Raw genomic sequence first — 13,154 nt, 5'->3', positions numbered from 1 at the left:
CACAAGATTGGCGGAGGAGGGTGGTCCTCACATTCGTTGGGTGGTGTCATGGTGGCATTTGAGGTCTTTCACGGGGTTGCCCACTTCGGGTGCGAGTCCTCGTTCTTTGATGGTAGTGGGTTTGAAGTTTTTTTTTTTTGGTGAAATGTAAAAATATCATCAAGATCAAACAGCTATTACAAGCTACATTTTAAATACATCCAATTCCAATACCCCTTAGAGGTATTACATACACAAGTGAAGCCTATTAAGCCAATCCTTATCTCGTCTATCAACATAAGGACTCAACTTAGACCTCACCCAAACCTTCACTTCTTTCAAAATCAATTGAAACACAATCTCAGGCCTATGCACACATCCTTCAATACGAGCCTTGTTCCTCTGCATCCAAATCTGATAGAAAATGGACTGCACCAGACATAAGAGTATGCCTTTCCTGAGCTTAGTACATTGCAGTTGACCAATCCATAAAATTAAATCAGTATGAGGTAAAACAAAGTTACCCATCTGAGCCAAAAGGTCCAGGAGCCTGCAACTGTACTGACAATTCTGAAAAATATGTTCAAAAGTTTCTGATTCCCTGCCACACAGATAGCAAAGATCATCTGCAACCACACCCAACGCCAATAATCTCTCCTTCAGTAACAAGACCTTTCTAGCCATCCCACAAATTGATGTTTTGGGATGCTCCAGGTATTCCAGACATGCTGAGCCCATTGTACACTCTGAAATTTATCCTCAACATCTCATATACTTCACCAACAACATACTCCTTAATGCCAACCATCCACTGCCCATTCACATAACCAGGAAGCAACAGTTCTTTTACCCGACAAATGTTCTTCCAACCCCAGCTGATATCTCCACTAGGTTTGTAGTCAATCCAAGGAAGCCCTTTTAAATAAACTTGATGGACCCATCTCACCGAAAGCCTATCAGGACAACAGTAAACCCACCAAACCAGTTCCAAGATAAGCTATCTCTAATAGCCAGCCCACCTTCCTCCGTTGGAGCACACACCTTTTCCCAGCCTACCAAAGTAACCCTAATATACTCAGCATTTCCATCCCATAAGTAATTTCTACAAATGGCATTAATTTTGTTCAAGACTCCTTTTGGAATAATAAAAATGTTAGCCCAATAGATGTACACAGTAGTCAACACTGAGTTAACCAAAGTAAGTCTGCCAGCATAGGATAATTTTTTGGTTCCAAACATCCTTATCCTTTCTACCAACCTATCTACCAGAATATTGCAGTCATGTTTCTTCATTCTCCCACAGGTGATAGGAACACCCAAGTACCTGAAAGGTGGGTGCCCTTCACTAAACCCTGCAACCTGGAGTATATCAGCCTTAACACCAATCTGTACTCCATTAAAATAAGAGCTAGTCTTTGCCTGACTCATTTGAACGCCAGAAGCATAAGAGAAGGTAGCAAAAGATCTCAAGAGTACCATAATAGAAGAAATATCCCCCTTACAAAATAACAAAAGATCATCTGCGAACATAAGGTGAGATAACTTCATTTTACTACAGAGAGGGTGGAATTTGAAAGGCATAGTGGTAGTTGTGTATTTCAGAACTTTGCTCAAATATTCCATAGCAATAGTAAAAAAGAGTGGAGACAATGGATCCCCTTGTCTCAGACCCTTTTTACCTTTGAAATGTCCAAACACCTCCCCATTCAAGACCAGAGAGTAGGAGGCAGTCACAACACATTGCATAACCATATTAACAAATTGGTCAGGAAAGTTCAAGGCATTCATCATCTGTTTTAAGAAAGTCCAACTGACAGAGTCATAGGCCTTCTTAAGATCTACCTTAAGCATAAACTGTGACACCCCCATACTCCAAGTGCCTTACAAGGACCACTTAAGGTATAAGAACGTCATCATCTCAGTTACCCGAGGCAATGATAATCAAATGACAATGAAGAAACATAATTTAAATAACAATATAGTTTAAAGTGATTACATGATCAAAACCAAAACTGTTAAACTGAAATACAAGATTCTCAGACGGTCTACTGCTAAAACTATCAAAGCTAACATCGTCTGACACAGCGGAAGACTTCTAACTGCCACGTGATGACTCATCCCATCTATCCCATACGCGTCATATCATACCTGCTTAATAACTGCTCACCATCCCCGAATGGATCACCACAGTTTTTAAAACATTTAAACGGGGTCAGTACTAATTACACGATACAAACCAACATGAAGCAAATACCAAGCAGCTCAATCAACACATCAATCCCCAGTCTCCATCATCAATCTCCACACAACTGACTACACACTAAAGTGTGTAGCCCTGCCAGAATACCCATCGCAACAGGTACTCTACACCGCCAGTGGGGGACCGCAGCCGTTCCCACCTAAGCCTCGCTCATCTCATCGAGCGATAAACCCGTGTTCCTTAATGTGCACATCCCTCCTGTGGCGGGTTCCACAGGTGGCGAATCAAGGGCGTGAAGCCACTCCCGCAAGTGACTCCACTCATCCACGGACGCACCCCGAAGAACACAGATAGATAAACAGTAACCACAACACAAAATCAACAACCGTCTGAAACAATCCACAATATGAAATCACAACCGTCTGAATCAATCAACAATATGAAATTACAACCGCCTGAATCAATCAACAATCACTAACTACAACACAATCACCGCACACATCATGTAACTAATACTGAGTAGGGAAACCCTACCTGGAATGCAATCACTATTCAGACGATCTAGCAGCTGTCTCAAAATCTTTCTTCTATGAACCCTCCTCCTATACACATATTCATACAATCACTACCACAACAATATAATCATAAAACCCCCAATTCCAAAATTAGGGTTTAACCAAAACTACCCAAATGCTATAAAAATGATACGTAAGTGTGGACAAGGCCCTCGGGAACTGCGTCCGCGGGATCCACACCAGGCATAATCAACTCGAGGTTCTTTCGAATCGAATTAAGACAAATTAGAGTCGCCACCAAGTTTTTTGGGAACTTGGAACCGTTCAAGTCAACTTTACACCTTTCATCGAAAAGCATAAAGCCAATCGACTACGAGTGATTAAAGATAAAGACTTGTACCCTATATCACTCGATTTGAATGACTCTCGTAATCCAATGGTATTTAGACGGATCCACAAACCATAGACTTTGAGTAAGGGGTGAGGGTACGTGTTAGGAAGCCCATAAGGACACCTAACCCCGCCCGTTAATAACGGCCTCTACTAAGTCAAGTGTCGGATTTCAAACAAGGTCATAGCTACTACGATATATGATATGCAAACATCGTTTTAAAACCCTAACATGTGACAACGATTTCTATGTCGTTTTAGATGCAACTAAACTAACTTTGTCAAAGTTGTAATTTAGCATGTGGGTTGATTGATCTAACAACACATAAACGAAACAAACAAGGCTTGATGGGAATGGGGGAGCCGTTGGGATCTACTCTATTACAACCCAGGCATTTCATGCCGACACAACGAGGAATTAAAGATACAACTCGATCTAAATACAATTGCTATATACAACACCGTATATGACACATTACACGGCCATTCGACCTAGAAAAACGTGCACAAAGGGGTGGCCCACGGCTTACATGACTCACGGCCTTGGGTCACTCCTCGTAATGTGTGCTTTCACTTAATCTTATCGAATCAGACATTGGGTCACACACCAAAGCATGCATTAGCATAAATCGGGCCATGTTGCTTTAAACAACATGCGATTTACTACGCTCCTACATGCATTGGGGCACAACCATCTAACCAAACAAGACTAAGGTTTTGAAAGAGGTTTTGACTCGATAAAAGAAAGCTAACTCGAAAATTACAACTCGATAACAAACGATAAATTACAAGCGACAAAACAAATAAAGAACGAACGTTGCAAAACAAACGAAACAAGAAAAACCAAAGGACACGGCCAAGCCTCACGGCCTAAAGCCACGTCCAACCCTAAGTCCTAGGTCGGGTTCATTAGTTAGATCGATTGATTGCGAAACAAGTTCGAAAGCGGGCTAGAAAACAAGTTAGAAACGACGTTGATCGATTTGAAAAGATACCTTGCAAACGCGCATTCTACACGGCCTAAAGGGGTCCGATTAGGTCAAGTTTGCTAATTAATTTAACTCATCGAGTGTTAATAAGAAGGTGCTAATCACGCACTCTTATACTAACGAGAAATTAGGTGAAAGAGAGAGAGATGCATTCAATTAAGTTACAGAATTGTTAGTTGATTTTTAAAGCTACGTCGATGTACCCTAATGTGTCTAATTAGGTTATCAAATTGATCTAATGTCATCTAAATGACCTATATGTTAACAATCAGAGGTCATACTAACATGTGACGGGTCTTAAGGTGGGTCTAATCACACGAGAGAAGAGAGGGGTCAAAAGCGAAGAGCGAAATCAGAATTCGTTTTATTAATGCCCTACCTTGAACACGAGGATATGTAAATGAGACGGGGTGTACGACCGACTGATGTAGCGGTTTCTTTCCCATATCAAGTCAACGAGGGTGTTCATGGTGGTACTTTATCTCATACTCGGACTAAACTAGTTTCGTAGTTAATTAGAACAATCGATAAACAAAAAACGATAAACAAACAAAAACAAACTATAAAAAACAAACATAAAAAACGAAATAAAAGGGAGAAAGAAGAGGATTTGATGCACCCTCAACCTACATGTATCGTTGACACCGTCTTGGGTCGTAATTGATGGTAGATTTTATCTCGAGAGGCCGTCGTCGACGAAGAAACAAAGCAAACAACACGTTTTTTTGCAAATCTGGACAGCAACTTTCAAACAGCGATTTCTCTCTCGTTTCATGGTGAAAATTCGATTTAAAAGATGTTTTGAAAACTAGAAAGAGAGAAGAATAGAGATATTAAAGCAATCCCTGCTCGTTTTGAGTTATTGGGCACGAAAAACGAGGACAAACAGAACTGGACAGACAGGAAAAACAGCGAAAACAGAGTGTTATACACTCTGTTTTTCGAGGGAATTCGTGTACTCTCAAGGGCAATTTGGCTCGTAAATCTTTGTCTAATGTGTAGATGGATGTTGTATGGTTAATTAGGAACAAGAAACTCGAATTTTAATGGATGTTTGAAGGAGGAACGAATTGTATTTCGAAGAGGACACACAAACTGTTCCAGTTTGCAAGTCGGTTTTGTGAAGGGTTTTTGAGAGGCAATTAGGGTTTGTTTCTGGAGTTTAAAGTTTGTGAATGACAGTTGTATGTATGGAGAACTTAGAGCCCTGAATGTATGGTGAAGGGTGGGTATTTATAAGGAGTTAAAGTAGGGTAAAAGGGAGGAGAGGCAGACGGGCTCGGCTGAGCATAGCTGCTGTCCAGCAGCTTTTGGGGGGTTTTCTAGGGTTCGTATGGGGGGTTTTCTTGGTGATTAAGGTAAGGTAATATGGGTAGGACATTAGGGTATGGGTTAGGGTTAATGGGCATGGGTTTTGGTGGTATTTGGAGCCGGTTTTGGGCTCAAGATTGAGCTGCAAAACAGGGGGGGCTGCTTCGTGTTTTTGCGGGCTGTTGGGGGTGATTTGGGATGGGATTTGGGCCATGGTTATGGGGTTCGAACTGGGGTTGGATGGGTAGAGGCTTAGGTTGATTAGTGTACTCGATATTCGTGCCAACTCGTAAAGAAAACGGGCTCAAAAACCGAGCTATAATCGAGCTCTAAAACACGTGTTTAAAACGAGTTCTTTTCGCTTTTAAAATAGATTTTTCAAATCGATTAACACATTAAAATAAATGATTTTTCAAATCAAATATACTCATAAAATGATTTTTCAAATCAAATATTTATTTTATTTCCAATAAAATAAACTCAAGAAAATAAATTCAAAACAAAATAAAATAAATTGAAATCACCTTAAAAAAGGCTTTAATTTAAATATCATTTAAATTAATAAAATGAATTCACTTAAAAAACATTAATTTAAATATCATTTAAATTAATAAAATACTTCATCGACGACGCCCATTCTACATCGTAAAACGAGCTCCAAATAATGACAATGACAACTAAAGAATACATGTGTCCTATCATCATCGGGTGTTTGTCGGGTTCTCTATAAATTCCAATATCGACGGATACGGGTATCTACAGAGCCCCCACTTTGACTGAGGCTTGGACAAGGCGAAAGTCAAAGTATACCCCAGGTCCCTCTCGACCGAGGATTCTCATGGGTCGTTTATAGTCCATTAGACTTGCGTATATAAGCTCGCCAGCCATAAGAAGAGATCATACCTGAAACTTCGTTGGGGATTGACTCTTGCTTCTATTGTGTCAAATTATCATCGTTGGTCGTCGACCCAAAGAATTGCATATATGGTGGATTGAGCCTTATCCTTAGGCGCCTACGTATCCGTTTCTGACGGAATCAAACCCGCGTCGTAGTTCGGCAACTGCTGACACATGCCCAAAGTTTATCATCTGCTGGCGTATGTCCAAAATTCATCATCTGCTGACATTTGCCCAAAATTTATCATCTGCTGGCGCTTGTCCGAATGGGACGGGACTTTCCAAGGAGGTTGCCGCCGCTTTCATCATTTGCTTTCAGCTACTACGGAGTTCTTCCATTTCATACTCTTGTATTGAATTAAATTCTTGGTGGATGTCATCCTTTTCATCTTGATAATGGTCTCTGAAGCCAACGGCTTTAGAGCTCCCAGTTTGCAATGGCTCTAAAGTCGAAGACTTTAGAGCCCCCAGTTGAAGCATATCCTGTTATATTTGAAACACAAAAACGTACTAGCAATAATCATCATATAAGCACATTTGGATCATCGATCTTGAAATTGGATCATTTGAAATACTGGGTCATCGACCCGAAAATTGAATTTGAAAATTTTGAATAATTGGGCCCTCGACCCGAAGTTTGAGATTGACATCACTTGGAATGTTAGGCCATCGGCCCTTCAAAAATTGAATTTTGAACGAAGGATTGGATCATCGACCCACAAAGTGTCCACCACTTAATCTATCCACAATTCGCAAAAAGTTTTTGGAATTTTGAAATTTTGAAATTTTTTTTGAAATCGAACCTTGATGGGTGAGCATGAAATACGACACATACACTCTGTATGACTCGTAAACAACGTGGGCGTAGCCCGCTACCGCAAAACAAAAAAAGGAAATAAAACCGTAAGTGTGCACGGGCTTTAATTCAAATATTGACTTGTTAGGGGTAGAAATGTAAATTGGCCATTCCGGCGCCAAAAGATGGCAAATGGGAATCACAAGGTCGTCGAACTTGGGATGGAGATATCGTATGGCATGGGCGTGCTCCCGAGGGCACATGGGAATCAAGATCACTTGGCATTGACAAGGTGGATTAAACTCACAGAGCAACAACGTTGGCTTCGCCCGACACTAAACACAGACTGATCTTATGAGAACACTTAGACATCACACATCACTCTTGTTGGGAACATTCTGTCACTCTTCTCCTCGCCTCCTTTCTTTTCAGCGAGTTTTCATTATTTCTTTCCACCGCCTTCTTTCTTTTCAGCGGGCTTTTAATATTTTTCTTCCACGCCTTCTTTCTTTTCAGCGGGTTTTTCATATGTTCTGTTCCCAACACAAACCCACATCTATCTGACTGAGCATCTTTGCCTATACCGTTAGATAAAGCTCATTCTGAGACTTGATACTATTCATCCGAACCTATATCCTTATCCTAGCTTACATCGAGTACTAAGACCAACTCAAACAAAGGTGGCTTCATTTAGACTTGGTTAAGACCCATAAAAAACCGACAAGATGACAACTTGGATGATGGGTGGATTGAATCCCTTATTCTGAAGGACTGCCTACGTATTCGCGTGGAGCGAAATCAAATCCGACGTAGTTCGATCATGGTGCATAAACATGGCATTTTGATTGTGTGTACACACTCGAAGGTTTCACCTAAGGTATCATGTCATATCCCATTCTAGCCTGTAAAGTACCGTTGTACCCCGTGTCTAGGGTTGGTACAAAAGGTTTTGATTCTTTGGGATGTGGAGCTTGGTAAAAATAGATTCGTAAGGTAAACCATCACTCTGAAGGTTCGTTTTGTGGTGCTAAGGCTAACGGGTTATGGCTTACATCGTGGTTGGAAAAGGTGTCTCGGTTTGGACGAAATCCGAGTGCAAATGGGTTGGAAAACAATGTGGGTTCAAATCTCCATATCTGGACCCTAAAGGCTGGGTGTAACAGCACAAGCGGAATGATTCTCAAAATTCCTGACTATCCCCTTGTAACTGTCTCAGGAAGGACTTAGAGGGTAAAGAGGTCACTACTTAAGCTTTTGGGCTTCGCCTATTGAACCTCAACTATGGGTACTTGACTTGAATTCTGGCTTCCGTAACTTCGACATTCAACCAAAAAGCATTCCGCAATAACTTCAACATCTTTTTTCTTTTTTCCTTTTCTTTCATCTTTTTTCATTTTTTTCCTTTTGCTTTTTTTTTCGTCCTTTTTTTTCATCTTTTCATTCTTTTTCATCTTTTTTTTTTTCTCTTCTTGTAAATGGTCTTCTATTCATTCCCTTAGTCACAAATAAATACACCTTAAAACCTGGGCTTCGTCAACTAATTTGGGTAAGAACTAACAATTCCTTGTTAAGACGGGTTGATATCTTCTCTCTTCGAGATGGGATGATTTTGTTGGGGAAAAGGCTTGCCTTCCGTCATCGATAGAGGAAACAAGGAGCTAGTCCGGGTTCGTCATAGAATCATCTAAAAGCTTGTCATAAACATTGGTTCAGATGGAGGTTTTCTACCGCCAGACATGGAATAGGTAAAGGGATAAAACACGGAATCCTATTGTACCTTACATTTTGAAACGGGACATATTTCTACCCCAGGGATGCCTTTGAGTGTGTTGTGCGTTTTATCATGTTTCGGAATGATTTGAGGATTGGAAACAAGACATATTTGGAAACGAACCTGCAACTTTTATTGGAATGACACATGCTTAACAGACTCGAAGGAACGACTCCTAGGACATACCCTAGGTCATTGCAGAAAAAACGACTTGAATTCAAGAAAAGAAAATCCTAGACTCGACTCAACTAAGATAAGAAAACAGATCCCGACTCATAATTTTCAAATCTGGTCTTGAGCTTTCCCTTGTTCAGCTGTCAACTTAGATGCTCGGCTCTTGTCCTTGATCCATATGATGGTCTGCCTCCATCCCAAGGTAGTCCTCTGAGGATCTACGCCAGTGATGAAGGTTGGTGAATCGAATTGTCTTTTATTAACTTCGTTAATAAGAGGAGTACATTCTAGAGCAAGACTCCCGACTTGAATTTCATTCTTCGGGTTTGGCAAGAATTCAAAGCAATCCACAAATATTTTCCCGATGAACACCCTTTTCAAGTGAAATGGGCGGATAAGATGGGAATAATCGACATTGTCTTCGACAGAAACAAAGTTAGAGTGATCGCCAAATGGATTGGTGATGTTATTGGGTTTAACAGCTGGGATCGGGAGCGTTCCGTTCTCAATCATGTCTTGAATTTCGTGCTTCAGTCGATAGCACCTTTCAGTATCATGGCCTTTCCCTTGATGAAAGGCACAATAGGCATTTGGTTTATACCATTTACCTTGTTGATCAGCGGGAGGGTCCGGAGTTGGACCAATAGGCTTCAGCTTTCCTTGGGCTATGAGCCTTTGGAGAGCATATGTATAAGTGCATCCGATATCGGTGAATGCCCTAGGTGTTTGGCGCTGCGACTTCTTCGATTGCCCTCCTAAGAGATTGATGGCTTCATCCAAATGGGTCGTAGCTGGGGCCTTGCCCTTAGACGATGAGGCCCCTTGGTACCCTTTCGGCTTTTCAGCCTCTGCCCTTATGACATCATCTTCTACCTTTATCCCGATTCTTATCAATTCTTTAAAAGAGCCAAAATTCTGGTATTTCAGAGCATTGCGGTAAACAGGTCGTAGATTCTTTACGAACTTATCTACCATTTCAACTTCATCAGGCTTCTTGGCTAATTTCACGCTTTCAGCGCGCCATCTTACAAGGAATTCAGTAAAGCCTTCTTTTTCTTTCTGTGTCATCACCTCCAATGTTCTTATGTTGGTTTGAATCTCGACATTATTAGCATAGTGCTTGCAGAACTCCACCGTAATATCTTCGAAAGTGGGGAAGTTCTTAAGGTCCAGATTGTAGAACCACGCCTTCGGGTGTTCGTCCAGAGATTGAGCGAAAATTTCAGAGAGCATGTCAGCAGGTACTCCCTTCAGTGCTAAGTACCCCTTATAGGCCTTAACATGGTGGACTGGATTTTCTGTGCCCTTAAACTTTGGGATATCAGTGAGTACCATGTTTGTGGGCAACTTATCCTGAACTGGGGCATAGGCCCTAGCATTTTCGTAGTGGATGTTCTTCCCCTGGGAAAGTTTCAGACGGTCTTCAATGAATTTGAACCGTTTCTCTAGATCAGTCAGAGGTGGGGTAGATAGAGGGGAATCTTCACCCAGCTTAGATTCGATTGCATCCATTCGGGTCATCATGAGGTTCACGGCCTCAGTGAGCTTGTTGACAGCATCTTCCATTGCTTGACGTCGGGTTTTTGGCGGCCTTTCTACAAGAAAACCCCGTACTGAGTCAATATTTAAAGTAAGAGCCCCTGCACACTTAAGGACACGACCCCAACTTGACTCAAACAAAGACTCGACTTGAGACTGACTAACCAAAGGTTCGACTCACGGTTGGATTTAGACCTTGGTTCGTTTTAGACTCGGCAAAACGACATGACTCAAACTGTCATAGCACGATTCTAAACCGGACTCGGTGTGACTAAACCCGTGATTGGACCAACATAGTCCTTAGGTTCGGGTGAAACGTCCTAAAGGTCTAAGCTTGGACGTGTCTGTGGCCTATCCTAGACCAAATGGTCGACCAACATGACTCAAAGCCCAAGAGGTGAGCTTGGGTGACCCAACAGGGTCATGTTCTAGACTCTTAGAATGAAACACACCCAGCCTAACACGGCCATGACCCGGACACGACTCGAAGCATTTCATGCTTGGTTGAGGTTCGAGAGGCATTTTGGATTGATTTTGAAAAACGAAAGATCGATTTGAAAAATGAGATTTGAAATGGGCAGCATGCCGGTTATAAAAGCTTGTTTTGGCCGAAATTTCTAGTCCTACTTGGGCAGCATTCCGCGTTTTTAAAACCATGCTAATTTTGAAAGTAAGTTGTTCAAAAGTTCGGTTTTGAAATGGACATGGAAAATTTTGAAAAGACTCGGGAAACAACTTGCACATTGTCATTCTCATGTTATAAGGATGTATGCTCCTAGACAATTCTAAGTCTCGGCAAGTCTTCTACAAGAAGGTCTATGCCCTCCATCCTTTTGCGGTCTTATAGAGCAAGGGCCTTAAGGTAAAGTACCTAGAAGAGCGTCCCCACCATCAAGAACCACGCGAGGTGAAGTGGAAGCGAGCAATGTGCAGCTTCCTAGCATAGTGGGACGTCGCCCCCCACGCATCACAAAGAAACGCTGGGACGGCCCGGGAAAATCCTTAAGGGTTTATGCATGAATCGTAGCACTATGAGTAATGTTTTACTTTCCAACACTTTCTTTTCAAGTTTCACCTCGGAGGAAAAGACCCTAGAAACAAAGTGTAACTAGTCCTCTTTTCCCCAGCAGAGTCGCCAAACTGTGGACAAGGCCCTTGGGAACTGCGTCCGCGGGATCCACACCAGGCATAATCGACTCAAGGTTCTTTCGAATCGAATTAAGACAAATTAGAGTCGCCACCAAGTTTTTTGGGAACTTGGAACCGTTCAAGTCAACTTTACACCTTTCATAGAAAAGCATAAAGCCAATCGACTACGAGTGATTAAAGATAAATACTTGTACCCTATATCACTCGATTTGAATGACTCTCATAATCCAATGGTATTTAGACGGATCCACAAACCATAGACTTTGAGTAAGGGGTGAGGGTACGTGTTAGGACGCCCATAAGGACACCTAACCCCGCCCGTTAATAACGGCCTCTACTAAGTCAAGTGTCGGATTTCAAACAAGGTCATAGCTACTATGATATATGATATGCAAACATCGTTTTAAAACCCTAACATGTGACAACAATTTCTATGTCGTTTTAGATGCAACTAAACTAACTTTGTCAAAGTTGTAATTTAGCATGTGGGTTGATTGATCTAACAACACATAAACGAAACAAACAAGGCTTGATGGGAATGGGGGAACCGTTCGGATCTGCCCTATTACAACCCAGGCATTTCATGCCGACACAACGAGGAATTAAAGATACAACTCGATCTAAATACAATTGCTATATACAACACCGTACATGACACATTACACGGCCATTCGACCTAGAAAAACGTGCACAGAGGGGTGGCCCACGGCTTACATGACTCACGGCCTTGGGTCACTCCTCGTAATGTGTGCTTTCACTTAATCTTATCGAATTAGACATTGGGTCACACACCAAAGCATGCATTAGCATAAATCGGGCCATGTTGCTTTAAACAACATGCGATTTACTACGCTCCTACATGCATTGGGGCACAACCATCTAACCAAACAAGACTAAGGTTTTGAAAGAGGTTTTGACTCGATAAAAGAAAGCTAACTCAAAAATTACAACTCGATAACAAACGATAAATTACAAGCGACAAAACAAATAAAGAACGAACGTTGCAAAACAAACGAAACAAGAAAAACCAAAGGACACGGCCAAGCCTCACGGCCTAAAGCCACGTCCAACCCTAAGTCCTAGGTCGGGTTCATTAGTTAGATCGATTGATTGCGAAACAAGTTCGAAAGCGGGCTAGAAAACAAGTTAGAAACGACGTTGATCGATTTGAAAAGATACCTTGCAAACGCGCATTCTACACGGCCTAAAGGGGTCCGATTAGGTCAAGTTTGCTAATTAATTTAACTCATCGAGTGTTAATAAGAAGGTGCTAATCACGCACTCTTATACTAGCGAGAAATTAGGTGAAAGAGAGAGAGATGCATTCAATTAAGTTACAGAATTGTTAGTTGATTTTTAAAGCTACGTCGATGTACCCTAATGTGTCTAATTAGGTTATCAAATTGATCTAATGTCATCTAAATGAGTTATATGTTAACAATCA

The 13,154-nt window shown here is 41.5% G+C and overlaps 1 protein-coding gene across 1 annotated transcript; it reads right to left on the bottom strand.

Annotated features, from left to right (window-relative positions):
• Positions 1 to 225: 225 nt before the first annotated feature.
• Positions 226 to 717, bottom strand: LOC141586219 (uncharacterized). Its single transcript, XM_074407388.1, has one exon. The coding sequence runs from the start codon at positions 715 to 717 to the stop codon at positions 226 to 228; it is 492 nt and encodes a 163-aa protein (XP_074263489.1).
• Between the last annotated feature and the right edge of the window lie 12,437 nt (positions 718 to 13,154).

The sequence above is a fragment of the Silene latifolia genome, chromosome 1 (assembly GCF_048544455.1).
Source record: "Silene latifolia isolate original U9 population chromosome 1, ASM4854445v1, whole genome shotgun sequence".
NCBI classification, from domain to species: Eukaryota; Viridiplantae; Streptophyta; class Magnoliopsida; order Caryophyllales; family Caryophyllaceae; genus Silene; species Silene latifolia.
Note: the sequence above shows the minus strand (reverse complement) of the source record. Positions and strands in the feature narration are given on the sequence as shown.

Coding starts and splice junctions, on each gene's coding strand:
- LOC141586219 (XM_074407388.1), bottom strand. CDS start 717: ATGGGCTCAGCATGTCTGGAATACCTGGAGCATCCCAAAACATCAATT.